The following is a 27,945-nucleotide window of genomic DNA, read 5'->3' on the forward strand; positions in this document are numbered from 1 at the left end:
CAGGGACGGTTTGCTCAGCTCTTGTGTCGTGACTTTTGTGTCAAGGTGAAAAACCAACGTATCAATGTATATGTCTTAACACTTAAGCACATCTAGATTTGCAGCTGCAGCGGTAGCCCATGAGTGCGCATTGCAAAGTCGCTAGTGAAATAATTGTGTGCACCTTAACGAATTCGATAGGGGAAAATCAAAATCCGTCTACGACGGCGTCTCTAGTAGACGCTGTGCGATGTTCGGACGTTAACAATGCGTGCCGACTGAAGAAAGGCTGCTCCGAACTGCTTCTGACGGTTAGGCTAGCTTCTTTACTCCGTAGAATGAAAGAAAAAAGAAAAAGGAAAGGGAAAAGAAAAATACAAGAAGAAAAAAAAAGAACCGCATCTAAAGCCCAGAATCAACCACTGCTCGTCGCGACTAAACGCTCTTAGGATGACGAGTAATTTCCAGGTGACGAGTGAATACGCTTTATCAATAACACTGATAACGCCGGTGGGACAAGCATTGTAGCGAAGTTCAATGCGCAGGGATAGCTTTTAATTTCTTTATTTTTGTTTGGTTGATGTCATCACGCGTCACTGCGGGAAGTTTGAAAAGTTTAAAGTCAGTACGCCACGTGGTGGCACTCAAGCGAATTAAACGCTTGTGTCCAGAAAAGCTGGATACGTTTGGTCACCGTACCCGAACGCTGCCGGTCGCATTCCCGTAGATGGTGGGTCCATGTGTGTTGTAATGCTGACATTCCTTAATTCCAAAGAAGCATTGTTTACCTCGCGTAAACAGGAAAGGAGAGACAGCGCATTCGATACAGCAGCATAAACTCGCTCAGTTGCCAACGGTGTCAGCGATGACATCCGCCTTTTTGCGAGAGAACTACACGGCATATAAGTGGGGACTTATGAATACTTTATAGCACGCACAAACTGCAAGTATGATGAAGTTAAAACAAAAGCGAGAATCAGTAGTCGCAGCCCGTAATATGTCTGGATAACAGTTGCGGTTGATTAAGGGACTCGGCCGCTCATACTGACTCATTGGTATGTTTTGCTACGCTTTCAGATTATTTAACACCAGCGATGCGTCGTTTCCACAATAACCGAAGCTTACAGCGATCGGAAGCTGTAGAGATAAACAAATGCTCCGCTTTGGCAAATCCCACGTGGAAGGCTGCGCTCGAACGCTTCTTGAATGTTGTTACGACTTTGCACCGCTGTCATCACTATTACGACTTTGTGGTCCCGTAGCGCTCGTCACCCGTTTCGTGACAGAGCGTTGGTAGCGAAGACTCCGAGTCAGGTGTCGGTGAGAATAACGAAAGGGATTTTATACACTACATACAGGTCATTATACAGGACCAGATCGGATCGGCACTGGGGCCGAGAGCTCACAGCAAACGCGACTGTTCCCGCACGGCGACGTCCGGCGAGATTGCAACGCGTGACACATCTCACTACAGTCGAGAGCGGCACTCTGCTCCCGGTGGGTCGGCGGATCCGGTTTTCCAGGCGGCCGCGTCGCGCCTTATAATGCCCCGAGAAACCATTGTCACTCAAACGGCCCAATACAAAGCCAGCACTCGACGTTCGTCCGAGAGGTCCAACCAGAGACCACGCTGGCCACCCAGTTCAAAGTTGGCGAGCGCGGTGACCTCCAGGCAAAGGGAGGTACGGCGCCGGCCTGTCTGGCACTTGGTTGCCCGTTTGGACATGTCGCTCGCCGATACTTCTCCGCAGGACACCGCTGCTTGACGGCTCAACATCTTGACTTGTCAAGGGAGAATTAGGGTGCTGTGCCTTTCGGCGCAGCCCCGGGTTTGTCCAAAGGGCGCACGCAGGATAAATTCTGCATCTTGTAGATTCAGAATCCGGGCTGGTGGTAATGGCACAACAATGTGCGAAATGTTTAGTGAATGTGTAAAAGCAATACAAAAAGCCACGTGCAATCGAAGACATAAGCGACATCAAACTCACGGCAGCCGCGTCGGCAGACGGAACTCAGCGTGCCTTTATCGGCCACGCTGCTACCACGACAGCGCACTGGGACCTGTTCTGGCACTATACTCGATGGGTGAACGACACGCTCGGAGCAACAATTAATAATTATTCGCAATCCACGCACCGCACAACCGACGTACACTCAACATGGGCGCAGGTACACAAATCAACCGGCGAAATCCCCGACACCCTTCCAAAACGTTTCCAGCGGCGTGCGTCAGAGGGCAGCACAGGAACATGAAAGAGGCGGATTGACTGATGAATCAACGCGAACTAACCTGGTGGTTAGTTCAGTTAATATTACGATAAGAATTATATGGACACTCAAGGCGCATTTTTTCCGTCGTCGCCACCGTGATGTACTGTATAAAGCCCAGGGGCGATAACACCGTCCTCGCGCGCCGTACGCTGTATGTGCGAGTGAAACCGTACGATGGTGAGCCCACGACCGCAACTGAATCTCGCACGCTCATGCGAGGAAAGTGGACAGGAAGCGCGCCGTCTTCCGACCCGCGCAAAGAACCGGGTGGAGGGGATGCAATGAGGGAGGGCTTATACTTGGGCAGCAACATGTATGGCGCGGCCACGCGGGCTTTATTTTCAAAGCGATCTGCTTCAGAGGCAGAGTCTAGGTGGGCCGATGGCTTGTAACTTTGGGCGTGGTGTGTTCTCGCCGCTGAGTTTGCGCTAAAGCAACAGACAGCACGAAAGTCACTTCGCTCGCTGCTGTAGCCGCGCGTTTCTCACGCCTGCGTTTTGACGGCGACTGTCCGCGGTCATCAAGTGTGTTCTTTGACTGTGCGTGCTGACACCATGCATCTTAAATCATTTAGTAAGCGGGTGCTTACAAGTTTATACGGTAAATAAAACTACTCTATTTACTTACTTTGGCGGGCTACTAATTAGTTATTGGAAGCGATGCTGCGCCCATCGGGGGAACTCAGACTTCTTCGTTCAGTATATTTTAAATCAAGGCGGGAAGCCGACAATCAGTAAACAGTGGGTATACACATGATTTTTTCTTCAGGCTTTTGTTTTCAGTGGTAGCATCAGCTCAATTTAACGACGTCAAAGTCGCAAGCTTTTTCTTCTCGGAGGCGTTACATGTGTGCTGTTTTTTATCTGACTCGTTTATTGGTGCAACCGACCCACTGATCTCTACAATGATGCCGCTGGATAGCGCATTGAGTGCCTTTTAACGAAGGCACCTGAAGCATAAGCTAGTTATCCTGGAAGTCAGTGCTTCTCAATTTTGCAGTGGCACTTCGCATGCACGAGAGTGTAGCCTTTCTCCTTTTCTTCCCCTAAATTATCTGCCTGTTGCGCCTTAAACTGCCAAAGCCGGCCGGTGAAGTGTTTTGGGGAAACGTCCACGATTTGCAACTGACGCGCATGCAGCGTCGCTAACATGAGCGATGCGCGCTGGAAACACGCGTGATTGCGAAAACGCAATAACATAAAGAAACAAACTATTGCGTACGGGTTCTGATTATCCTAGAGGCTCTTACCAGAGAGAAAGAGACAACAGCCCCTAAAATGCGGCAAACCACGAATAAAAAGGCACATTCACTCCGAAAGCGGAGTGTCAAAACGGCCAAGCGGATTTTCAATGCGGGGACGCGGTGAGCGCACGGGTCTGTTCAGACCGGATGGATTACCGGGCTGGCCGCCGGCTCCACCGACGAGGCGGAGCATGTAGCGTTTTCGTAAAAACAACTTGCAAGATGGGCTGGGTGGGAATCGAACCAGGGTCTCCGGAATGTGAGACGAAGACGCTACCACTCAGCCATCAGGTCGAGGGTTCGAAGCGGGACAAAGCGCCTCTAGTGAATGCGGTGTTGCCTTATAAACGTGCTCTAGAGAGTTACACTGCTGTGTATATCGGTAATTATGAGCATGTAAATTACAGAAGTCCCAGTTCAACGAGTAGCGAAGTACGTTTCCGCTACATTTCTTCTGTGCTTGGCGTGCACGCAGAGTCATCTTACGGCAAACACATAAGACCCCCTCTTCGCAATTTACGGCGTTGCCCCGGCAAGTGGCGCGCCACTCGCCAGCTTCTCCCCTTCGACTCGTTTGAGAGCATTGGGGCCATGCCGGGACCGGTGCAAGGATTCCCCAGTACCCTTGTGTTTAATACGTTTTCTCGCTCTCTCCCCTTCCAACTTCCAGCGTGCGTCACTCGAACCCTCGTGTTTAGGCGACGCGGCTCCACTTTCCGCTCACAGCGCGATTCCTAGGTGCAGCGTCCGATGCAGGACGCCTCTCACGTGATCGCTGCGCCGTAGCTCGTCTGGTGGGAAAGCGGCCCCTGCGATGTGTCCGTGCTTCTCGCGAGGAGCCATGCGTCTGCGTGGTGGTACCAAGCAAGATAGAGGACGATCCCATCGAGGCGTCAGCCCCATGATCGCGTCCGCTTTCATAGAGCATCGCGGCCCGGCTGTCCGTGCCGATCACGACGTTTGGCTCGCGTACATCATTTCTCCCTCCGAGACACCGAGTTCTTTGGTTCGTTCCGCTTGCTCAGAAACACGTTTCGTTGCCGCGCCGAACGCTGCGCCGAACGCCGGCGCTCACCGCCTGATTGGTGGGTGCAAAGTCCGACGTGGGGCGCCTCGTAAGCGATCGCTGCGCCGTAGCGCATTGTCTTACACCCCTTGGCGGGTCGACGGGAACGCTCTCACGTTCCACTTTTGAAGGCGAAGCTTAAGCGCCCTCCAATTTTTTGTCAACCTACCCCCAGTACAGACGGCGACTGCAGCGACGCCGCACAGTAGAGACGACAAACACATACAGGGAAATCTGCGGTGTTTCTGTGCTGGGGGCGACGGTTCCAAACCGACCATCGCACATTCAAGAGCGAATCTGGCTTTGCTAATCGTCCAGGACTTTCCTGACCATGGCTGCTCTATGCTGCTGCTGTTTTGCCCAATAACTTACACATAAAAAAATCTGAATAACATACCCGACAGTGGGATGGAACCTGCCCGCCCCCCCGTTCCCCCAGCACAGGAGCCCGATGCTTTAACCACTAGGTAAGAGCAACCTTCTTACGACAGCACCCGTACTTCCATCGTGCTAACGCCAACCAGCTCTGTGTGCCCCGTGTGTCCCATTGCGCGACAAGGGGGGCAGCGCGAGAGCACATGCCTATTTCCTTTACGTCAAAAGAAGTGGAATGAAATGCATGGACAAAATTATACAGTTTGATTATATATTACATAATTCATTGTAGAATTATAGAATTCCTATACATTATACAATTGACGAAAGCTCCGCTTGATATCGATTCCAAGATGTTCGTTGGATCTGGATTCTCTTTTTATTATTATTATTGACTCACTTTATTTGTAGGTCAACTAGTGAGATCTAGCATACCAAGTCGGTGGGAAATGGCAACATAATAGCAAACGACAAAGTCGAGAAATTAGCAAAAGAAAGGCTATTGCTTGAAAATGACACTACATTTCAACTATTTATCTCAGGTCTTCAAGCTGGCAGGCTGCTTTAGCGCCACCTACTTTGTGAAAATCGACATTTTCTTTGCTTCAATTCTGTCCCTTGAGGTCAAGAAGCCTCAAAAGAAATAGCTGCATGATCTCAACAATAACGAGAAAGCAGCACTTGTCCCTTTCATCAGCGCGAGATCAGGATAAAGTATGACTGATTCTACCATTCATTTCTTGAGGTGGTGAAGAGCAAAGTACATGGGCGAATTAAAATTAGATCGGAACGCCTGGAGATTGTCATGCGAGCAGCCCCGCTAAACCGCGGGGGCCGTACGGTAAGAAAGAAAGAAAGAAAGAAAGAAAGAAAGAAAGAAAGAAAGAAAGAAAGAAAGAAAGAAAGAAAGAAAGAAAGAAAGAAAGAAAGAAAGAAAGAAGGAAAGAAAGAAAGATGTATATATTTTTCCCAGATTATTATACACGAGTAACAATCACTTGTCGGACCTTAACCGAAAGCGTTTGTCGGGCTACAGGTCCGAGAAACGTAGCGAAGTTTAGCTAATTCTTCGTATGCGCAGGAGTAGAAAGCAGGACGGTAATTCTATGCGTAACTCTGATGCCAAATACCAAGAGAGCACGCTAAACTGACGACGTGCACATTCGTGGCAGCTGGTATCAGTAGCGGTAACGCTATGCTAGTACACTCCATTTTCTCAAGTGGTCACGACCAAATGCCAGGAGACTACAGATGCTGCGATAAATAAATAAAGGCCGGGCAGTTGCGCCCGAATTAAGGAGCACTGAAACGAAGGCTCAGCGTTTCGCTGACGCTCCACAGTCGGGGTTATACGAATACGCGGCGACGACGCGCTTACGCGACACAGAACGCAAGGTTTAAAAAAAAAAATTATGTGGTTTTACGTGCCAAAACCACTTTCTCATTATGAGGCACGCCTTAGTGGAGGACTTCGGAAATTTCGACCACCTGGGGTTCTTTAACGTGCACCTAAATCTAAGTACACGGGTGTTTTCGCATTTCGCCCCCATAGAAATGCGGCCGCCAAGGCCGGGATTCCATCCCGCGACCGCGTGCTCAGCAGCCCAACACCATAGCCACTGAGCAACCACGGCGGGTACAGAACGCAATGTGACTTCGACGCAGCAGTAAAATGTCTCTGGCTGCAATTAGCCTTGTCGCGAGGCTGGCAGCATGAGCGGTGGCACCACCAGCGATGCCGGCGTCGCACGTCCAAGGGGCAAGGCATCAAAACGAAAGGAAACCGTGGGCGCTTGCAGCTAGAAGCGTGCTGCGTTCCGCTCGGAGCACTGTTTGCACCACGGTGTGTTATGCACAGATCTGAGCTGCAATGCAGAACTTCTGCGCACAACACTCATGACAGCAGTGAGAGGCGCAACGCTGGCCTGTGGGGTCGGACTGATGTTCTGTAAGGGTCGACCTCGCGGACTGTTCATTTCAAATGCTACTGAAATGCTGATTGGCTGGAGCTGCACGAGCGAGAAGGAGCCAAGCGTCCCCAGACTCTCTCCTACATGCTCGTACAGCTCCAACCAATCGGCGGCGGCCGAAATGAACAGTCCACTAGCTGGGCACTTACAGAATATCAACCCACCCAGGTGACTTCGCTGCAGAATCGACTGAGTGGAGCATGAGGGTACTTCCACTTAGGTTGCTCGTTTCTGCCGCGGCAGGTACTGCGCCTCTATGGAGATCCTTCGACGCCCCCACGTGCGGGCCATGCGCATATGCGTCGATATCGCGACAGCACGACGGGGGATCCTACGGCGACGGTGCAAATCTGCCTCGAGCATCGGTATAATTCCTGCCGTAATAAAATCTCCCCTGCCTACGTATTAGGCCTGAAATAAAGTGGTACAGCCAAGCCGGGGCGTTCGAACAAAATATCTTTGATAACAAATTTAAAGCTTTCGGCGATGCCGTGGTATTTATATTTTTGGCTGTATAGAGTGAAATTGCACGTACGGTGATGTTCTAGCCTAGTTTAGTGTTTCTTCACTTTCCAGTTTACAAGCTCCGGGTAGCAGCATTTCGCATTGCACTAAATCTACGTCACGCTCCTTCGAAGTACGAAACATACGCGAAAAAAATAATAAGGAAGGAACAGCACGAGCACCCACTAAAATTGAAACGGGAAGCCGCAAATATAAAGTTGAACCTTCGAGTTCTGTTTCAAAGGCCGCAATTGGCAAGCTCATGCGCGATGTTCTCGCGCACAAAACGACACGGGTACTTTACTTATCTCAGCCACTTCGCCCTTCTCGAGTTTACGCCGCGTGTGACAGGGGTTCACAGTGCGCTGGCATACACGAACAAAGACAAATGGAAGCCGAAGCGGCAAGGCTCTGGTGGGCGCTCACGTGTATGCGCTGCGGCTGACGGTTTCGCTGGAGGAAGTCGACGGCATGGGGAACCTGACCGTCGGTGCGGCGGGCGCCGCGGTCGCTGGCATGCCGGCCATGGTGAGGATCTTGCAGTCTTTCCTTCCCAGTCAGGGCTCCCCTGCACAAGCGAAGAACAAGGCGAGATGGACGAGAGCGGTAACTTGCAGCTGAGCGAGAATATTACTGTAGGTACTGATATGCTACGTAACCGTGACAGTAGCACAAGGCCAGGGCTTTCGAATGATGAAACCCGCGCATTTAGTAAATACAAGCGCCTCCCTATCGTGCAAGAATGCTACAGCAAAAATAACAACATGAAAAAGAAAAAAATACCTCCAATGTCAACGCTAACGAGACCATTCGTGAAACGCCTATTGTCGTATAGTAGTAACGCTAAGTCACTCTCGGTGAGGTGCGCGGGATAAGTGCTCTGGCTGAACGTCGATCTCGCCCTTTGACCGCGTAACGACGAAAAAAGTTCAGAAGGAATGAAGCGGTAAAAGCGGGATAAACGCGTTAGCGTTACGTCGCACCTTTCTGACATCCCGGATGCATGATTTAAACCACGTTCATAACGTTGCAAAGTGCTCTTCAGGAGCTCCCGCGACACACGTCCTGCCTCTTCCGGGAGGGCGAAGTGGAACGGAAGGTGGTCCGCAGCAGACCATCGTCAGTTGCACGGTGCGTATATACAGGGTGTCTCATGTAACTGCAGTCAAACGTTAAAAATAAGCAAATGCCACGTAGCTGAACTGAACCAATGAAATGTTGCTTGTCGCCGCTTGGAGATACTCCGATTATTTTTTGTGTTCGGCTCTCATCACACAGTCTGCCTTAATGAATCAACCTCTCAATTAATACATTTATATGAATAGTGTCCACGAAAAAAATTTTAGAGCAACATGAAAAACTCCTTTGTGTTGCTTTCTAATGCTCAATGCGTGCTACATAAAAGTGTTTCTTGGAGAATAAAAGAAGGCCGCGAATACACGAAAAATTGCCGCGCAGCTAGATGCTCGAGAAACTTTGCGTGTATTTGCGGGTTCCTTTCACGCTCGAAAAAAAAATCCTTTTATGCAGCACGTGTTGAGCAACAGAAAGCCGTACCGGGAGTTTTTGCTATGCAGACCATGCCAGCTTGTGCCATCGTTTGCCCGCACGTAGTAGCTGTGGTAGTACCGGTCGGTGCGGGTTTTGCGCAGCGAAGCACCGCGTCCCTCACGTCGCGCAAGCATGTCTCCGCGTGTTATTTGACACACCTTTACGTCTCCACTCAATCCGCATCGTAGTGGAGCGTTGCCAGCGTTGCTTTGCTAGTGTGAGCACTGTGCGCACGTTCGCCAGCGCTACCGCTGAGCGGCTATGTGTGTGTGAGAGAGAAATAGTGAGAGAGAGAGTGCCACGTACACCAAGTGAGCGGCACAAACCGCGAACGCTCAGCAAAAAACATATGAACAATTAAGCCCAGTTGCTACCCAAGAATGTGTTTGCCATGCATGCTTGCGGAAGGGGGTTCTTTGCGGAACTATGTTTTCAGTATGCATTGGGACTGGCGCCCCTCTTACAACCATGGCGTACTCGTGCGTGAGAGCCAAGTGGTATTGTCTAGCGCCACTTCGTGGTGTGCCTTTTATCGTCTAGTGCGTTCCCTCTTGTAGCTTCCCAAATCATGAATCACCAACTGGCCTACACCCACTCTCCGCTATGTCACTCTCCCGTCGGCCAGTTCGTAACCCGTGAAGAGAGAGAAAATACACGTTTAGTATTTGTGCCAAGTATTTTGGTCTTCAGCATTCGCTCTTATTCTTCAGAATTACCAAGATGAAATCCACTAAGGATTTTCATAGCTGTGGCACGTAATTTGTCAGGAAGCGATCCACTCCTCGTGAATTTGGCTGCTTATATATTGTGTCTTTATGTGGCAAGCGGCTGGGCATTCTCACAGAGCGCGTTTCTTATTGGGGTATACCGGTATCAGATCCCTGCCACTGCTGCCGCGTTTAGACGGGGTCGAAATGCAAAAACAACCATGTACTAAGATTTTGGTGCCCGGTAAAGAACCCCAGGTGGTCACAATTAACCCGGAGTACCCACTACAGCGTGCCTCATGATCAGATGTTGCTTTTGGCACGTAAAACCTCAGAATTTAATTTTAATTTTATTATTGTTTTGTGCTTTGCATTTTAGCTTTTCGGTGCACACACAGAACGCCTGTTGCGTCCGTCGGGCGTCCACTTCGACGCCCTCCTGCTTGGCCGCGGTGCGGCCACTGTGGGCGCTGAGTGAAGCGCTCCAATAGGTGGTGTGCGAAACCCGACCTCTACCACGTGTTTTCGACTCCTAAAATTGCGTCTCGCGCCTTCAACCAGCAAAAGCATAGCCTTTAAAACGCGCATTTTAAATCCACAGGACCCCACACTCTACGAGGCCTGATTTTTGACATGGCCTATAACGTAACAAGGGATGTAATCGAGAGTTCGACGGAAGCCTGTCTGTTCAGGCTGAAGTAGGGCCAAGAAAGACGTACTCCGATCAGATTAAAAAAAAAAGTCTTCTTTGGTCGGTGTGCGTCTTTCTTTGTCACATTACGAGAGAATTTTGTGACCCCATCAAGAGGACGGTAATGGTACCGCATAACCGTGGCGTTTTTACAGCTGTCTTTGAGTGCACTGTCTTCGAGACCGGCCCATGAAAACAGCTAGGCAGTCACAAGTACATCGCACGTTCCGAATGAACGTTAAACGCTTTAACATGTACTCGTGCTTCCCGTGTCGCTGGTTATACCACGACCGCTTGATCGAAATCCACATTGTCGGGGTCATACAGAACTGGTCAATTTCTCACAGCCTCATCTTCATTGTCGCCACAGCCGACCGAGCCTTTTGTGACGACTGCAAGATGCCGAGCTTGAGAGCGGTTGGCGTCTTTTACGGGCTGCCGTGGAAGGCGACTTAGTTGCCCGATCACGTTCTGATTTGTTCGCGGTAAGGGATTTCTGTTGCTTCGGTCTGCCGGCGAAGATCTGCGCGGAAAGGGCCTTTTCAGCCCCAACCAGACGTACGCGTTGGAACGCGTCCGCACGCATTGCGCTCACTCGACGTCGCGTAGCGCCAGGCGGAGGAAGAGGGCGCGCACCCAGACGATTCCGGAATTGCCGCGCGCTCGTCGCCGCGCGCTTCGTCGCGGCGATTCAAGGGCAGCCCAGCCTATGCTTAACGGTCAAGTTAAGCAATGTGCTAATGATGGCAATAGCACGCGATAAGTTTTAACTTAAAACTTGTTTTTATATTTTAAATAATGATGTTGCAGGACTCCTAGTGGTTCAGTCAGCTCAACTGTCAGTACTGTGAACTCGGTGAAAGCTGCTGCAGCGTCGGCATAGCATCACTCGCGTGGTGATGTGTGCCTTACGCGTTCTGCATGCTGTGTCAGGTCCCGAACGTCGGCGATGAACATTTCGTTAATAATGCACCCTTTGCGGCTGAAGACTCCAGCGGCTGCCATCAAAAAATGCCTAAACCCGCGCGGAACTCCTATCACAACGCACGCAGCTTGCCCGGGCTTGCCTCCACGCCCCGCGATGAATCGTTCCGGAAGTCACGTTGCTTCGCCGCCGCCACGTGAGGCGCCTCGGGCAGGTGACGCGAGTGCCAGCTTCCGGCGCGGGCGCAAGAAACCTAGCAGTGCAAGGTCTCCACGCCGGCGCGCGTCGACATGCGATGTAGCCTCCGCGCCTGACGCCGTACGCGTTCAGACGCGGCGCAGCGCGTGCGGCCGCGTACCAGCGCGTACGTCTGGTGGGTGCGAAGCTACCTTTCCGCCGAATCGGATTCCGCGCCTCTGTTGGGCGCCGAGCGTTTCATTATGAACATTTGCCTCCGAATTAATAGCTATTACTGTCTGAGGCTGGTTGCAATCCACCTTTTTTCACGGCGCGACGGCGCATGCGCCCTGCCCTTGCGGATTAGTCGCGAAACGTTTTGGAAAGGAGGCGAGCGCAGCTACGCGTACAGATATTGGCGAAAGCTACCCCGGAAAAAAAAAAGGCGCGCGGACGCTCACTGCAGCGAACACTCGTGCCGTGTACTGCGTTGAAACTATACTGGTAGCTCGACGTCGGTGCGGTGCCGAAAACGTGCGTAAGACCAACTCCACTTTGAAGCAGAAAAGGGCCAGGGCTTCGTAGTTGCCGCCTTGCATTGACGGCTGTCAAATTTATCGATAAACCTCTACGTTACACTTGAGCGACACTTCAAAAACACGTTGCTGACGCAGTCTTCTTGCAGCGTCGGTCCAGTGTTGGTGGTGGCGGCAGCGCGTGCCTGACTTCATAAACTCTTTTAAGGCGTGGTAACTGCGTCGATAGGAGACTGACAAGATGCTGACGCCGACGATTGGCCCACAATTCAGCAATGTGTCACTCAGACCATTTGATCATAACAGGCCGACAACGACGCAACCGACGGGTGCGAGTTGTCATATAGCGCGACGGGCTTTCGTGTTGACGGCACCAACAAAATCAGCCTGCCAACCGTGATAGCTAGACCGAACACTACGCGATCAGCCATCGAACCGACAACGCGATAGCTGCAGCTCATTCACTTGAAAATATAATTATTCGCTCTCAAATTGCGTCGACGTGCCTACGAAGTTGAAATGCACGAGCTTCAGTCCTCTCAAGCCTTGCACGTGAAGTTTGAGTCAATGTTGATCCTATTCAGCGAGAGTTCGGTTAGGCTTGAGCCCGTCGAGTTCGTGCACCCGCTACCGATGGAGCTGAACTTGTAAAAGTAAGCAGTCACGGGGACGAAGGGAACCGCTCTTATAGTTAAGCTGTGGCGCTACGGCGATTTGATAACTACTCCTCACTTCACACAGCACGTACACAATAAGCGGCAAGCGGAGGCACAGCGCTATGCCAGCATCTTGTACTTTGGTCACCGTCCCGAACGCCGCCGGTCGCAATCCCGTAGATGGTGGGCCTGTGTGTGTTGTTATGCTGACACATTTCTTAATTCCAGAGTAGCACTGTTTACCTGCGCGTCAAACGGGAAGGAAGAGACACTGCATTCGGTACAGCAGCATAAGCTCGCTCAGTTGCCAGTGGTGTCAGCGATGACATCCGCGTTTTCGCAACAGAACTACACGGCCTATTAGTGGGGCTTATGCCGAGCACAGTTGTCTCTAATAATCCTTTATGGCACGCCCAAACTGTAACTATGATGAAGTTAAACAAGAGCGAGAATAAGTAAGTAGTAACAGCCCGCAATATAAATGTCTGGGTTACAGTTACAGCTGTTTAAGTGACTGGGCCGCTCATATTGACTCGTGTCAGGGAGGAACAACGCGGCTCATATGCGCAGATATCTATGTTTTGCTGCGTTTTGAGATTATTTCACATCAGCGATGCGCCGTTTCTACCATATCCGAAGCTAACAGTGATCTGAAGCTGTAGATGTAAACAAATGCACCACTTTGGCAAATCCCACGTAAAGGCTGCGTTCGAAGGCTTCTTGAATATGTGAAATGTTTAGTGAGTGTGTAAAAGGAATACAAAAGGCGATGTGCAATCGCAGACATAATAATAATATTTGGGGTTTTACGTGCCAAAACCACTTTCTGATTATGAGGCACGCCGTAGTGGAGGACTCCGGAAATTTTGACCACCTGGGGTTCTTTAACGTGCACCTAAATCTAAGCACACGGGTGTTTTCACATTTCGCCCCCATCGAAATGCGGCCGCCGTGGCCGGGATTCGATCCCGCGACCTCGTGCTCAGCAGCCCAACACCATAGCCACTGAGCAACCACGGCGGGTCAATCGCAGACATCAGCGACAACGAACTCTTAAGGCAGCCGCGTCGGCAGACGGAACTAGGCGCGCCTTTATCGGCCGCGCCGTTACCACAACAGCGCACTCGGGCCTATTCACCCACTATACTCGATGGGTGAACGACATGCTGCCCCGGAGAACCCATTGATAATTAATCGCGATCCACGAAACGCACAACGGACGCGCACTCAACATGGACGCAGGTGCACAAATCAACCGGCGAAATTCCCGGCGCCCTTCCAACACGTTTCCAGCAGCATGCGTCAGAGGGCAGCACAGGAACGTGAAAGAGGTGGATTGCTCTACAGAAGGTCAACCAGCGATCCCAAGTACCAGTCTCGGAAACGCGATCTCTTTTAGACTCGAAGAATGATTAGCAAATAAAAATCTAGCTGCAACATTGTTCGTCTAGAAGCGCCATTCGGAAGCAATCCGAAAACTGGCTCAGCGATTTTGATAACGCTCAAAGCGATGGCGGAGCGCAATTTCAAAATCAATAATACCTTAAATGAATGCGGCAGAATTGCTCTCGACGGTGCCCTCTCAAGTAGGATAGGACCGCAGCATTTAAATACCAAATGCGGATGGGTTGTCTTTTCTTTCTCACATGCTGCGTAGGCATTCGTGCCATCAGCTAAAACTAACTGCTGACATTTCTAACACAATCTCAAAATAAGTTATCCTGGATCTAAGCGATATCGCTTGACTCAAGTCTGCTTTACCCTGTATAGCATTTGCTGCAGTATAAAGCTAGAACACCGAAGATTCAACACTTGAACTAAGCACTTTTCTCATTCGTCTAGCATCATTTGCCACATAAAAGAAATCAGACAGCGCTTCTATATGCAACGACAAGGACTTGCAACTGTAGGCTGTAATAAGGAACCCGTGAAATTCCGCTAACACTTGTAGAGAAAAAAGAATAAACCCCACATGGGAGCTATTGTAAAGATGGTTTAGTAAAATAGCATACCTCCTCGTTACAAAGCTTCCTGTACTCTATGTGGTCAAGATTTACGAATGGACTCTATAGATTGCTATTGTGACACGCTGACGAAGAAGTTGTCAGCTTGGTTGGAAGAAGACGCTCTGGACTGCGCGCGCTGTCTACCATCTTGTCAGCCGCTACCATTACAGTAAATATCCTGTAAATATACGTCTGACTGTTTTTAACCCCGCAACATTTTCGGTGGAGGTTGCAGGATAATTATCAAGACTGATTTACGCAGCGGGCTGCAACTACAATGCCAGTACAAGGCGAGGATGCCTCGGGCCCGTCGGTACTTACGCCCACCGTCATCCTAGCACAACCCCGCGACCCAGGACCCTTTTCTGGCACCGACAACACTGATGTTGAAGACTGGCTTCAACTATATGAGCGGGTGAGCTCCAACAACCACTGGGATCAGACCATCATGCTCACTAATTTGATATTTTACCTCGCGGGCACGGCACGCGTATGGTTTCAGACCCACGAGGAAGAACTGACCAGCTGGGACATTTGTAAACAGATGCTGAAAGATTTGTTTGGCAAGCCTGTTGGACGTCAGCGCGCCGCAGAAAAAGACCTCGATTCGCGTGTCCAGACGTGCACTGAATCCTACCTCACGTACATCCAGGACGTGCTCGCTCTGTGCCGCAAAGTGGATCCGAAGATGTCCGAACCTGATAAAGTTTTACACGTCATTAAGAGCATAGCAGAGGTCCTTGTTTTCAAGAATTATTCCACTGTGCCATTATCACCGAATGCCGGCGGTTTGAAGAAGCCAAGAGTCGCCGCATCGACCAGCCATTTCCCCGCATTCCCAACACGACTGCGACGTCCACGTGCGGAGACCTCCGCAGTCCGCCCACGCCCGATCACTCTGATGACGTCCCACATATCATCCGACGTGAAATAGAAGCCGCAACTCCTGTCACAACCCCAACCCATGGCCCCGACAATTGCCAGGCGACCGTCTCACTGATACAGTCCGTCGTGCGCCAGGAATTGGCCAACATTTGCTTTACCAACGTCTGCTCAGTTAATCGACATGACTACACTCCGTCCAGCACTGTCGTACGCACCCGCAGCCTGAATGTCCCAATGCGGTATCGCAATCCGGCCGAATGGCGCACTCCACACGACAACATATACTTCACTTGTGGCCGTATCGGTCATATTTCACGTCACTGCCGGTCTTCGTGGATTTCGATCCCCTGGCCCTACCTCCCATCCCACAGCCCTCATGCTGCTCCTCGGTTCCCCCGGCAAATGCAACCAGTACATTCAGGCGACACTCCTCTGTTTACCCGCTCTAGCCACTCTCCTTCGCCACATCGCCGCTTCTCCCGATCGCCTCCATCTCGCCGATCACCGTCCTCTAGCTCCTTCCGGCGCACCTTTCCGGAAAACTAACTTGTGCAGCACCTGGAGGTGATGCTGCCAAACCAACCCGACGCAAAAATCATCTTCTGACCTTGCCCACACATCCGAACCTCATTAGAGTGACCGTGTATGGTGCACCTGTTACGACTCTGACACTGGCGCGCACATATCTGTGATGAATGCTCAGCTTCGGAATCGTCTCAAGAAAATCTCCTGCCCCGTCGCCCGTCGTCCAAGTCACCGACCGTGGAACACCAGCCGTTATTGGCATGTGTCCGGCTCGTGTGAGTGTCGCCGGACATCATACTTCTGTTTTATTTTATGTTCTAGAGTACTGCCCTCACGACCTCATTCTTGGCCTTGACTTTCTGTCTGCACATTCCGCTTTGACAGACTGTTCTGCTGGTGTTGTGCAACTCGCTCTACCTGCTGCTACTGACCCTCCCGATAGTGCTCCGATACGGCTATGTTCCACAGAGCACATTCGCCTCCCACACCATGCCGTTACCTACATAGGTGTCTCCCCCGTTCCACCTATACCAGACGGTGACTACATCGTGTCCCCTAACCCGGATGTCCTGCTCTCGCATAACGTCCCTTTTCCTCACACCGTCATTACCATTTCGGACAACGTGTCCTGCCTTCCACTTGTGAACTTTGGACTCTGCACACAAGTACTCCCGCGCGGAATATCTCTGGCGCAAATAACGCCGGCCAGAGACTACAACATTTCTGTTACTGTTACTGTTACTGTTACTGTTTCTGTTACAACAACTGTTACTTTGTAACAGCTCCTCGTGTTCAACTCTTGCTTCGCCCCCTGTCGCTTCAAATTTGAATGCCGTAACAAAAATGATTGCTCCCGACCTTCCGCCCCAGCGTGCTAATGAACTACGTTGCCTCCTTGCCTCATACTGGGACATATTCGACCTTACCCGCCGTGGTAAGGTCGAATATGGTATTCGACCTTACCACGGAATATGGTAAGGTCGAATATGGTCGAATGGTATTCTTTTTTCTCTACAAGTGTTAGCGGAATTTCACGGGTTCCTTATTACAGCCTACAGTTGCAAGTCCTTGTCGTTGCATATAGAAGCGCTGTCTGATTTCTTTTATGTGGCAAATGATGCTAGACGAATGAGAAAAGTGCTTAGTTCAAGTGTTGAATCTTCGGTGTTTTAGCTTTATACTGCAGCAAGTGCTATACAGGGTAAAGCAGACTTGAGTCAAGGGATTTCGCTTAGATCCAGGATAACTTATTTTGAGATTGTGTTAGAAATGTCAGCAGTTAGTTTTAGCTGATGGCACGAATGCCTACGCAGCATGTGAGAAAGAAAAGACAACCCATCCGCATTTGGTATTTAAATGCTGCGGTCCTATCCTACTTGAGAGGGCACCGTCGAGAGCAATTCTGCCGCATTCATTTAAGGTATTATTGATTTTGAAATTGCGCTCCGCCATCGCTTTGAGCGTTATCAAAATCGCTGAGCCAGTTTTCGGATTGCTTCCGAATGGCGCTTCTAGACGAACAATGTTGCAGCTAGATTTTTATTTGCTAATCATTCTTCGAGTCTAAAAGAGATCGCGTTTCCGAGACTGGTACTTGGGATCGCTGGTTGACCTTCTGTAGAGCAATCCACCTCTTTCACGTTCCTGTGCTGCCCTCTGACGCATGCTGCTGGAAACGTGTTGGAAGGGCGCCGGGAATTTCGCCGGTTGATTTGTGCACCTGCGTCCATGTTGAGTGCGCGTCCGTTGTGCGTTTCGTGGATCGCGATTAATTATCAATGGGTTCTCCGGGGCAGCATGTCGTTCACCCATCGAGTATAGTGGGTGAATAGGCCCGAGTGCGCTGTTGTGGTAACGGCGCGGCCGATAAAGGCGCGCCTAGTTCCGTCTGCCGACGCGGCTGCCTTAAGAGTTCGTTGTCGCTGATGTCTGCGATTGACCCGCCGTGGTTGCTCAGTGGCTATGGTGTTGGGCTGCTGAGCACGAGGTCGCGGGATTGAATCCCGGCCAAGGCGGCCGCATTTCGGTGGGGGCGAAATGCGAAAACACCCGTGTGCTTAGATTTAGGTGCACGTTAAAGAACTCCAGGTGGTCGAAATTTCCGGAGTCCCTCACTACGGCGTGCCTCATAATCAGAAAGTGGTTTTGGCACGTAAAACTCCATAATTTAAAAAAAAATATTCGACCTTGGAGAGCGCCCTCTAGGACAAACATCTGTTGTAAAACATCGAATAAACACCGGTGATGCGAGCCCGATCCATCGGCGACCCTACCGCGTCTCACCTATTGAGCGACAAATCATCCAACATGAAGTTGACAAGATGCTTTCTCGAGACATCATCGAACCTTCTTGCAGCCCATGGGCGTCCCCTGTTGTAATAGTTAACCTGCTACTGCTTACCATCCACAAACGAATGGTCTAACCGAGCGCCTTAACCGCACCCTTACTGACTTGCTGTCCATGTATGCCTCCGCTGACCATCGCGACTGGGACGTTGCGCTGCCGTTCGTTACATCCGCCTATAATTCGTCTCGCCATGATACCGCCGGCTTCTCTCCATTCTTCCTTTTGTCTGACCGCGACCCTACGCTACCTTTCGACACCATTCTGGCTGCTATCCTGAATTCCACGTCCGAGTACGCCCGCGAAGCCATACTCAAAGCTCAAGAAGCACGCCATATTGCCCGACGTCGACTTGTGGAGTCGCAGGACAATCAGCGGCGCTTATATGACGCCCGCCATCATGACGTCCATTACACAACGGGCACCCTTGTTCTCCTTTGGTCGCCGTCGCGACGCGTTGGCCTCTCGGAGAAGTTACTTTCACGCTACTCTGGCCCTTACCGTGTCTTGCGTAAAGTAACTGACGTCACGTACGAAATCGGCCCTCTTGAGCAAACCGTAGCTCAGCATCGCTCCGACGTGGTCCATGTCGCGCGTCTTAAGTTGTATCACTCGCCCGCCTCCTAACGAGCACTAAGCCGGTGCTTCCGCCGCCGGGGGTCATGTGACACGCTGACGAAGATGTTGACAGCTTGGTCAGAAGAAGACGAGGCTCTGGACTGCGCGCGCTGTCTACCATCTTCTCAGCCGCTACGATTATTGTAAATATCCTGTAAATATACGTCTGACTGTTTTTAACCCCGTAACACTATTACAAAAAACCACGTTGCCAATACAAGGCTGTCTGTATTACTGCGGTCGGCGAGTGACGATCCGGTATGGCAGTTTTCTCAGCGAGTGATTGCCGTAAATTAGACCATGAAATGCGCTCGCGGTGAAATGCGTAATCTTTAACTACATTAGCGCCAAATATTTAACAATTTACCATGGCCTTACTCGTGTGCTCCAGTCAACCTCTCTTGAAAAAAAAGACTCGCAGATACAAGGCAATGTTGTAATCTAAATAATATTTAGGTAAGTGTGGTCTTGACGCGTGTAGCATTGAGAGTGGAAGGCGGTGTAGGATGCTAGTCAACAAAAGAATAGAGTCGAAATATACATACATCAAGTGAACCTAAATATATACACATATAAATAGATTTAAGGGTTCCATACACGCTATGTCACAGTCTAAAATGAAGTAGCGCACTAGCGAAAATGAACTTTCACTTTACTGATCACTTTATTTACCCCTAACAAAAAGGATTAAGTACAGGTACAAGCGAAAATAATTCGGCGATTCTGCAAGCTTAATTGCCATCCACCAGAGTGTAGCTCCAACAAGTTATTCGTCTTCCAAGTTCGTGCAAGTGGCTTGTTGGGCGTGTTGGTACATGGTGCACGTGAGGGAACGCCACCAAGCGTAAAAGACAACCAGAAAGAAAACAGCAGGCAAGAGACGCATCAAATAACAGGAATGGTGCTCGGCTAGCAACCGACTTCCTCTGAAACGACGTCCCGCAAGACAAGACCGAGCACGGGTGACAGCGATGCAAATCACTTTAAGGTAATAAACTTAGCTAAACGCGCCAATTTTGATCTTGCAGTGCTGTCACGCGTGCTCCATGTCGTCTTGCGGGACGCAGTCTCCACGAAGTTGTCTGTCTGTTGGTCCCGACACTCCTCTAGCGCCTTTGTCTCCCTAACAGTTCTTGATCGCATTGTCCTGCGCTTGCTGATATTACCTTACGTAATAGCAGCGTTAAAAGCTGACCTAGTTGCTGATTTGACACTCCATCCCTAGCGGTTTACGTTTTCTACTGGGCCATTAACGAGCTCATTCAAAGAGGATGCTATGCAGAGCGGCGGCACTGCATGGCTGACGGCTCGGCGATGCGTGAGCCTACCTGTGGCAACGGCTCACGAGACAGCCTTCTGGCGCCGCCGATCCTTCGTCCAGCAGTGTGGTACCCGGGGCAGCCTGGCCGCACATCGGTGCTTCCCGAGGTTCGAATGCAGGGCCGCGCAGACCGTGGCCCGTGATACGTGCAGTGCGCGCGCACGGCCTTCTTCTTCTGCGTCTTTGCTCACGGCGAGAGAGCGCGTGGCTATTTTTTTTTACAAGTGACTTAATGAACCAATAAGTGCGTAATTAAAATCATGCGAATATCTACACAATACGCTGCCGCTTGGTAACTTAACTCAATGATGCCCTTTGTTTACTCCACGTCCTTGCATGTTGCGTAAAAATAAGCCGGCTGCCCTATTTTAGTGCGACATCGGCGGGTTCTCGCAGTGGACGTTTATTTGGTTTGGTTTAGCTTGTTGCCTTGTGGAATATGGCTCAACTCAATACCGGGAATCGGCCATCATTTCGGCGGTAGCAGAAAAGGAACGGGAAGAACTTTTAAATATCAAATTCGCAAATTAAGAAGAAGACGTTGAATGGAGAAAAAAAACATCCGCGGACACAAAAGCAATTATTAGTTATGCATGCGAAAGCATTAATGTCTATTTGAACGTGGCTGAGCGGTCCTTCGAATTTTGCACTGCTTGTAATTTACCACAGTGGTACGTGCTGCCCTAGCCGGCAAGCAGCAACCGCCTGCGGTGATGGCTCCGCCAGCGCGCGCCGACTTCCGAGAGCTAGAGTGAGGGTGACGTGGTGTCACGGCCATTCCCTCTCCTCTCGCGCAGCACCTGGCGTGCTATTGCGGCAGCAGTCCCCATTCGCCAGCTCTGCTGCGTCGAGGCGCCCTCATGACGTGGCGTTGCAGCCAATGAGACTTTGGGTTCAGTTGCGCTGCTACAGACTACAGACGCCGGATTTTTCGCTCAGTGGGCCACTTGACGCTTTCGCGTGTGAATTTTAGGGCTACGTTCCAAAATAGGCGCTATTAAAATTTCTGGCATTCGCGGTGAGAAAAAGAAACACTCCGAAAATTAACATGGCCGTCTCTTTGTTTCACGAAGAAAATTAGATATGGCATCACATAAGTTCCTGTTGCAGTGTCCTAGTGCCGACGCCCCTAGAGAGAGTATAAAAATTAGTGTAATGTGTAGTCCAAGCTCACGAAGGTGACCTTTCAGAAGTCGTTTTCTTTGCATGTCAAACCTGTGGCTCTGTATAAACAAGAGCTCCCATGATTTCGGGTTCTTTGCTATAGTACCATTCAGGAGCCTAACCAGACCTGTGGAAATTAAAATTACGCATTTGTTTTCGGCAGCGCCTTCTGGTAAGCGAAATTTCAAATTTTCTAATAAAACATCTGCTGTGCCAACAAAATCTACGATGCTGAAAATCAGTGTTATTTAAGACGGGTGATTTGGCGTGTTCCTCATGAACACATTTGCTGAAGAGCAATTACTACTTTGCGGTGCACGTAGAGTCATACTCGTCCGCCATAGTGCTGAGGCCAGTATTGGCCATTATTGTTCTAAAGGCAACACACTTGTGGACACATGCCTGTCTGTCTGTCTGTCTGTCCGTCTGTCTGTCTGTCTGTCTGTCTGTCTGTCTGTCTGTCTGTCTGTCTGTCTGTCTGTCTGTCTGTCTGTCTGTCTGTCTGTCTGTCTGTCTGTCTGTCTGTCTGTCTGTCTGTCTGTCTGTCTGTCTGTCTGTCTGTCTGTCTGTCTGTCTGTCTGTCTGTCTGTCTGTCTGTCTGTCTGTCTGTCTGTCTGTCTGTCTGTCTGTCTGTCTGTCTGTCTGTCTGTCTGTCTGTCTGTCTGTCTGTCTGTCTGTCTGTCTGTCTGTCTGTCTGTCTGTCTGTCTGTCTGTCTGTCTGTCTGTCTGTCTGTCTGTCTGTCTGTCTGTCTGTCTGTCTGTCTGTCTGTCTGTCTGTCTGTCTGTCTGTCTGTCTGTCTGTCTGTCTGTCTGTCTGTCTGTCTGTCTGTCTGTCTGTCTGTCTGTCTGTCTGTCTGTCTGTCTGTCTGTCTGTCTGTCTGTCTGTCTGTCTGTCTGTCTGTCTGTCTGTCTGTCTGTCTGTCTGTCTGTCTGTCTGTCTGTCTGTCTGTCTGTCTGTCTGTCTGTCTGTCTGTCTGTCTGTCTGTCTGTCTGTCTGTCTGTCTGTCTGTCTGTCTGTCTGTCTGTCTGTCTGTCTGTCTGTCTGTCTGTCTGTCTGTCTGTCTGTCTGTCTGTCTGTCTGTCTGTCTGTCTGTCTGTCTGTCTGTCTGTCTGTCTGTCTGTCTGTCTGTCTGTCTGTCTGTCTGTCTGTCTGTCTGTCTGTCTGTCTGTCTGTCTGTCTGTCTGTCTGTCTGTCTGTCTGTCTGTGACGTGAAAGTGTGGCCTGCTGCGGCTTCCGAAACACACGGAGAGACGCCACCACTCACTCAGTAGGTGTGGAATGCGACACTTTTCAAAAAGTTATCAAGTGCGAATGGTGCCCTATAGCGAAATGGTTAGCACGTCCAATGTGGAAGTGCACATTGCCCCATCAATGCCGCATGAACATCAATTCGCATCGCTGTGCCGGGAGTGCCTAAGTTTTGTTAAATGCTCAAGCGCTTATTAGGCTACCTTGCACTCGTTTTGACGCCGTTTGAATGTAAAACCAGGGTTGTTAAGTAATGAAATGTTTGAACATTATTCACTCTTCTTTGTACATATCTCGTTTACGCATCCAGCTCTTCCTACAACGCGTAGACTGAGGCTTCACAGCGAGAGCTACGCTCTCCAGTAGTCCTCAGCCGCCCCTTCGCTTCATTGGGACGATACAGCTGTTAAGTAGGACCGTTGTTCGCGTTTCTTTATCTCTTTTTCTTTATGCTGAAACTGCGTTATCACCCGGCGGGGAGGCGCCAAGTCTATCTGCCTCAATCCAAAAGGTTTAGCAGTTGTCGACTCATTTGCCGCCTTAGCGGAAGGCGATTGGTGTTGTAGACATTCCCTACCTTTCAGTTCGCCTATTCGACAGTGTAATATATGTGCAGGAGAACCGGCTGATTTGATAACAACTTTCTCTTTTTGCATGATGCGGCGAAGAGGCACCTTCATCACTTGTACAGATGGCGAATTTCGGCTCTGACTCCACACCAGCAGCTAGATTTGAAGGGTTTCTTTCGCTGCTGTGTCACAAACCGGAGTCATCGCGTCTGCCCCGTACGCCGTCAGATTCAGCAAGCTTGTGCTGCATGTCACTTTTCATATATCAGTGTGCATAAGTATTTGTCTTCTGCTTCAGTTCACGCTACAGATGCTCCCGTGTTGACGTTCGCTTGCCACAATCATCCTCCATACGTGTTCTTGCTCCATATGTGCTAAATAAAACATAATGCGTTTACAGCGCAAGCTGGTTACATTTCAATCCATGCAAGCGGTTCGTATGAAGCTCTCACTATCTCCATACCACAGCCTCTTCTCGGTGTTAGCAAAAGAACCATTCGGTATGTCTAGCTTTAGTGCAAGATTTTGAGCATGCATATCATAGTATATTCATTATTTAGAAGAAAGAGCATGGATGGTTAACTTTGCAAAGAACAATCCTTATAAGAGAAGAGAGCAACAAGACTACAAAAACCGGAAATTAAACCTTCCTCAACCTTCCGTTTTGCCACTACGTTGTTAGGAAGATAAATAGATCAAGCCACTATAAGGAACATTCGTGCGGTTTGTTCACCGCCAAACTTGGAAAAGTGCTGAACATAGCAGGTGCTACTCTACATGCAGCTTCTTTATTTTTTTGTCAGGGATCGCATACGCTTCTCGAAGTTGAAGTTTTTGGGTAAGATTTAGAGAAAAAGGGTGTAAACGATGAACGCATAATATTCCACATACACCGCATATTTATACCGTCGCAAGAAAATGAATGTAGGTGCACTTTATTAAGTACCCTGAGCTTATGTGCATGCTAGAGGGGTGTGCTTGATCTCGAAGCGAAAACAATGTTTTTTTTTTACCTTGATTTCGTTAAGATATTTTTGCTGGCTAGAAGAACTTCAGAAAATGTTGCAGGAAACAAATGTATTTACAATTACATCAACATTGGTATTATTCCTCCCGGGTCCCTTCTTGCTTCTGACAAAGATGACCATGCTCTTGTCTTCTCACTCAATAAAATAGCGAGCAGTGTTAGAGTAAATTTAGATAAATTGAAACCATTTAGCTATCATATGAAGAATATCAGGAAAGGTGATTTGTACATCTTTTATTACAAGTTGGAAAATCAGTGCGAGGGAACATAAAACAACAGACTATGTATATTCCTATGTCAATTGAGATTAGTTATGCAATAAAAGTAGGGCAACTCAGATTGGTGAACCCGACGTAGAGCCCGCCTCTCGAAATGACAGAAAATTCTAACGAAAACGACACCTAGCAATAATGCAACAGGACTGTAATGCAAGAACCGAGTGTTACTGGAGGAGATGTCACCACTCTCTTGAATGTTTCGATTACCAGTGTCCCATCTGACGGACTACATCAGCGATCGCTGGTGCAATGGCGCCGTCCCAGCTGCCTGGAAGACTGCCACCGTTATCCTAATCCCAAAGCCTGGCAAACCATCTAGCCTCAACAACCTGAGGCCCATCCGCCTCACTTCATGCGTAGGCAAGGCGATGGAACACGCCTTCTTAGAACGCATCAACACTCACCTCGAAGACAACACTCTCTATCCCCACACCATCATTGGATTTCGCCCTCACGTTTCTACTCATGAAGCTATGTTGCAGCTCAAACATGAAGTGCTAAACTACCGTTCCCGTAACATGAAATCCATCCTCGGACTCGACCTCACTGAAGTTTTCGGCAGCATTTCCCACGCAGCTATCCTTGACCATGTTTCCCACCTCCACCTGGGAGCTCGAGCCTACAATTACATCCGTGACTTCCAGTGCAATGGCACAGCCACCCTCTCGGCCAGGGATTTACGATCAGACCAGCTTCCCCTTGGCAGCAAAGGTACCCCGCAAAGTTCAGTTATCTCTCCCATGCTCTTTAACTTAGGCATGATTGGCCTTGCCCAGCAACTACAACGAGTCGACAATATCAAACATAGCATCTACGCCGACGAGATCACCATCTGGGCGTACCGAAGCAGTGATGGTCAAGTGGAGTCAGCCCTACAACGCAACAGCCCTCCAAGGAGCCGGACTGCGCTGTTCGCCGGCTAAATCGGAGCTTCTTCTGTGCAAGCCCATTCAGCGGGGTCGCCCTCCCAAACACCAATCTGATCACGGACACTGTGACGCCATCACCCTACGCCTTCGAGATGCAGTCCTATCTCACACGTCCCTAATATCTGGGTCCTCGGTCTCACCACCTCTACCAACGGATCCAATGCCTTCGCTCTCATCAAGATCTGTGCCGAATCTCAAAGCACCCACATCATCATCACCAGCCTGGTTACGCCCACTACAGGGCAAATGCCTCTCCCATACTTCTCCAACTACCCCGGTCATGTGCTAATTTCTAATTGCTAATTGTGGCCATGTTGTCCCTGCAAAATTCTTAATCTAATCCGCCCACATAACTTTCTGCCGCACCCTGCTACGCTTCCTTCCCCTTGGAATCCACTCCATAAGCCTTAATGGCCAACGGTTAACTTCCCTCCTCATTACAGTTCCTGGCCATGCCCATTTCTTTTTAGTGATTTCAACTAAGATGTCATTAACTAGCGTTTGTTCCCTCACTCAATCTGCTATTTTCTTATTCCTTAACGCTATACCCATCTTTCTTCTTTCCATAGCTCGTTGCATTGTCCTCAATTTAGGTAGAACCCTTTTCGTAAGCCTCCAGGTTTCTGTCCCGTACGTGAGCACTGGTAAGACACAGCTGTTATACATTTTTCTCTTGAGGGATAATGGCGACCTCTTGTTCATGATCTGAGAATGCCTGCCAAACGCACCCCAGCCCATTCTTACTCTTCTGATTATTTCCGTCTCATGATCCAGATCCGCGGTCACTACGTGCCCTAATTCGATGTATTCCCTTACCACTTCCAGTACCTCACTACCTATCGTAAGCTGCTGTTCTCTTCCGAGACCGTTAAACATTACTTTAGTTTTCTGCAGATTAATTTCTCACCCTTCTGCTTTGCCTCTCCAGGTCAGTGAGCATACATTGCTATTGTTCCCCAGAATTACTAAGGAAGGCAATATCATCAGTGAATCGCCAATTACTAAGGTATTCTCCATTAACTCTTATTAACTCTCCCAATTCTTCCCAATCCAGCTCTCTGAATACCTCCTGTAAACACGCATTGGAGAGATCGTATCACCCGGCCTGATGCCTTTCCTTATTGGGATTTTGTCGCTCTTTATGGAGGACTGTGGTGGCTGTGGAGCCGCTATAGATATATTTCAGTATTTTAAAGCGAATGCTTTACTGGCCGCGAACTTGCAATTTCGCAGTGGCGGTGCTTCGAGAAGGCACATGATGTCACAACGCGCGCCTCGCCACGGATATTTCCCTCTCTCTCGCTCCCTAGTCAATACTGGCCATGCGCCACTAGTAGCAGCGAGCCGCAGGTGTTCCGCCGCTGCGCAGCGCCCCGCCTTTCCGCTGCCGCCGTTTGGTATGACGTAAACCCGCGTTGTCGTCGTTGCGCTCGCCTCCGCTCGCTTCGCAAGCTGCGTCGCATGCCTGATAATATGTAGGGAGATTGAAAAGGAGAGTTCGCGTGCGCCGCAACCACAGTTGAGGCGGCAGTATGGACAGCGACAATTCTGATAAGCAGGAGGAGGCCTCGAATCAACATCGGAACGAGATGAAGATGAACCGAATCGCGCAGGAAACAGACGAACAGCGCGCCGAAAGACTGGCTAAACGCCGCAACATAGCTAGACAACCAAACTAACCTGGACTTGCAATCAAGATTAGCCAAGGCTAACCATGCTATGCCTTAGCTTTCGCTACGTATATCCTGGCATATCCGAGCTAAGCCACTTCCAATTTTTTTACATACGGCTCGTCTACACCCTGATTCCGTAATGCCTCCATTAATGCTGAGGTCTGGTCGAGACAGTTTGGCCGTTATCTCGGCAGCCTCAGCTTCTGCAATCACCTATATTTCATAAATCAAGCATGCCCAACATTTTGTGTGTTTTTTCTAGCTTTATGGCGTTTTTTTTATAATGCAGCCTTCCCAGAAGTGGTGAGAAATGGGCTCTGCTTATTCTACATGTTTTTACTGATATACTTCCATCTTTGGCTACCAAGCACTTGTAAGGGCTGCCCGAATTGTTCAGAATAAAAATGAGTCCTTTTGACCATCAATATTCGAATCTCAGGAAACCTCCTTCATTACAAGTCTATACCGTTTCTGAAAAAAAAGATATAAAAAGGAAATACTGGTGGCACACAAAGTTTTCAAAACTTTGGTGAGTTACATGGTACCACAAGTGGTGCGACAGGTGCCCCGTTCAAAGACGGCTCTTGGATAGAATGAAGGCAGCACGTTGAGCAAGTTTGTAGGCATAACATTTTTACGTATATGTGCAGGGCAAGACAGACGAGGGCCAAGGAATGAACGACACGAGCGCTCACTGACAAGCGTA

The 27,945-nt window shown here is 49.6% G+C and overlaps 1 protein-coding gene across 4 annotated transcripts in view; it reads right to left on the bottom strand.

Annotated features, from left to right (window-relative positions):
* Positions 1-20,528, bottom strand: part of LOC135904278 (uncharacterized) — a 33,238-nt gene extending 12,710 nt beyond the window's left edge. For 3 of the 4 annotated variants that reach the window (XM_065434908.1, XM_065434906.1, XM_065434907.1), the window contains exons 1-2: positions 20,358-20,527; positions 7,835-7,976 (exon numbers count right to left, since the gene is read on the bottom strand). In XM_065434908.1, coding sequence (XP_065290980.1) covers positions 7,835-7,976; positions 20,358-20,443 — 228 coding nt within the window. In that variant the 5' untranslated portion in view covers positions 20,444-20,527. Of the gene's footprint in view, positions 1-7,834; positions 7,977-20,357 lie in introns of all 4 variants that reach the window. The other variant, XM_065434909.1, reaches the window with a different exon arrangement.
* Between the last annotated feature and the right edge of the window lie 7,417 nt (positions 20,529-27,945).

This window comes from Dermacentor albipictus, chromosome 2, assembly GCF_038994185.2.
Source record: "Dermacentor albipictus isolate Rhodes 1998 colony chromosome 2, USDA_Dalb.pri_finalv2, whole genome shotgun sequence".
Taxonomy (NCBI): Eukaryota; Metazoa; Arthropoda; class Arachnida; order Ixodida; family Ixodidae; genus Dermacentor; species Dermacentor albipictus.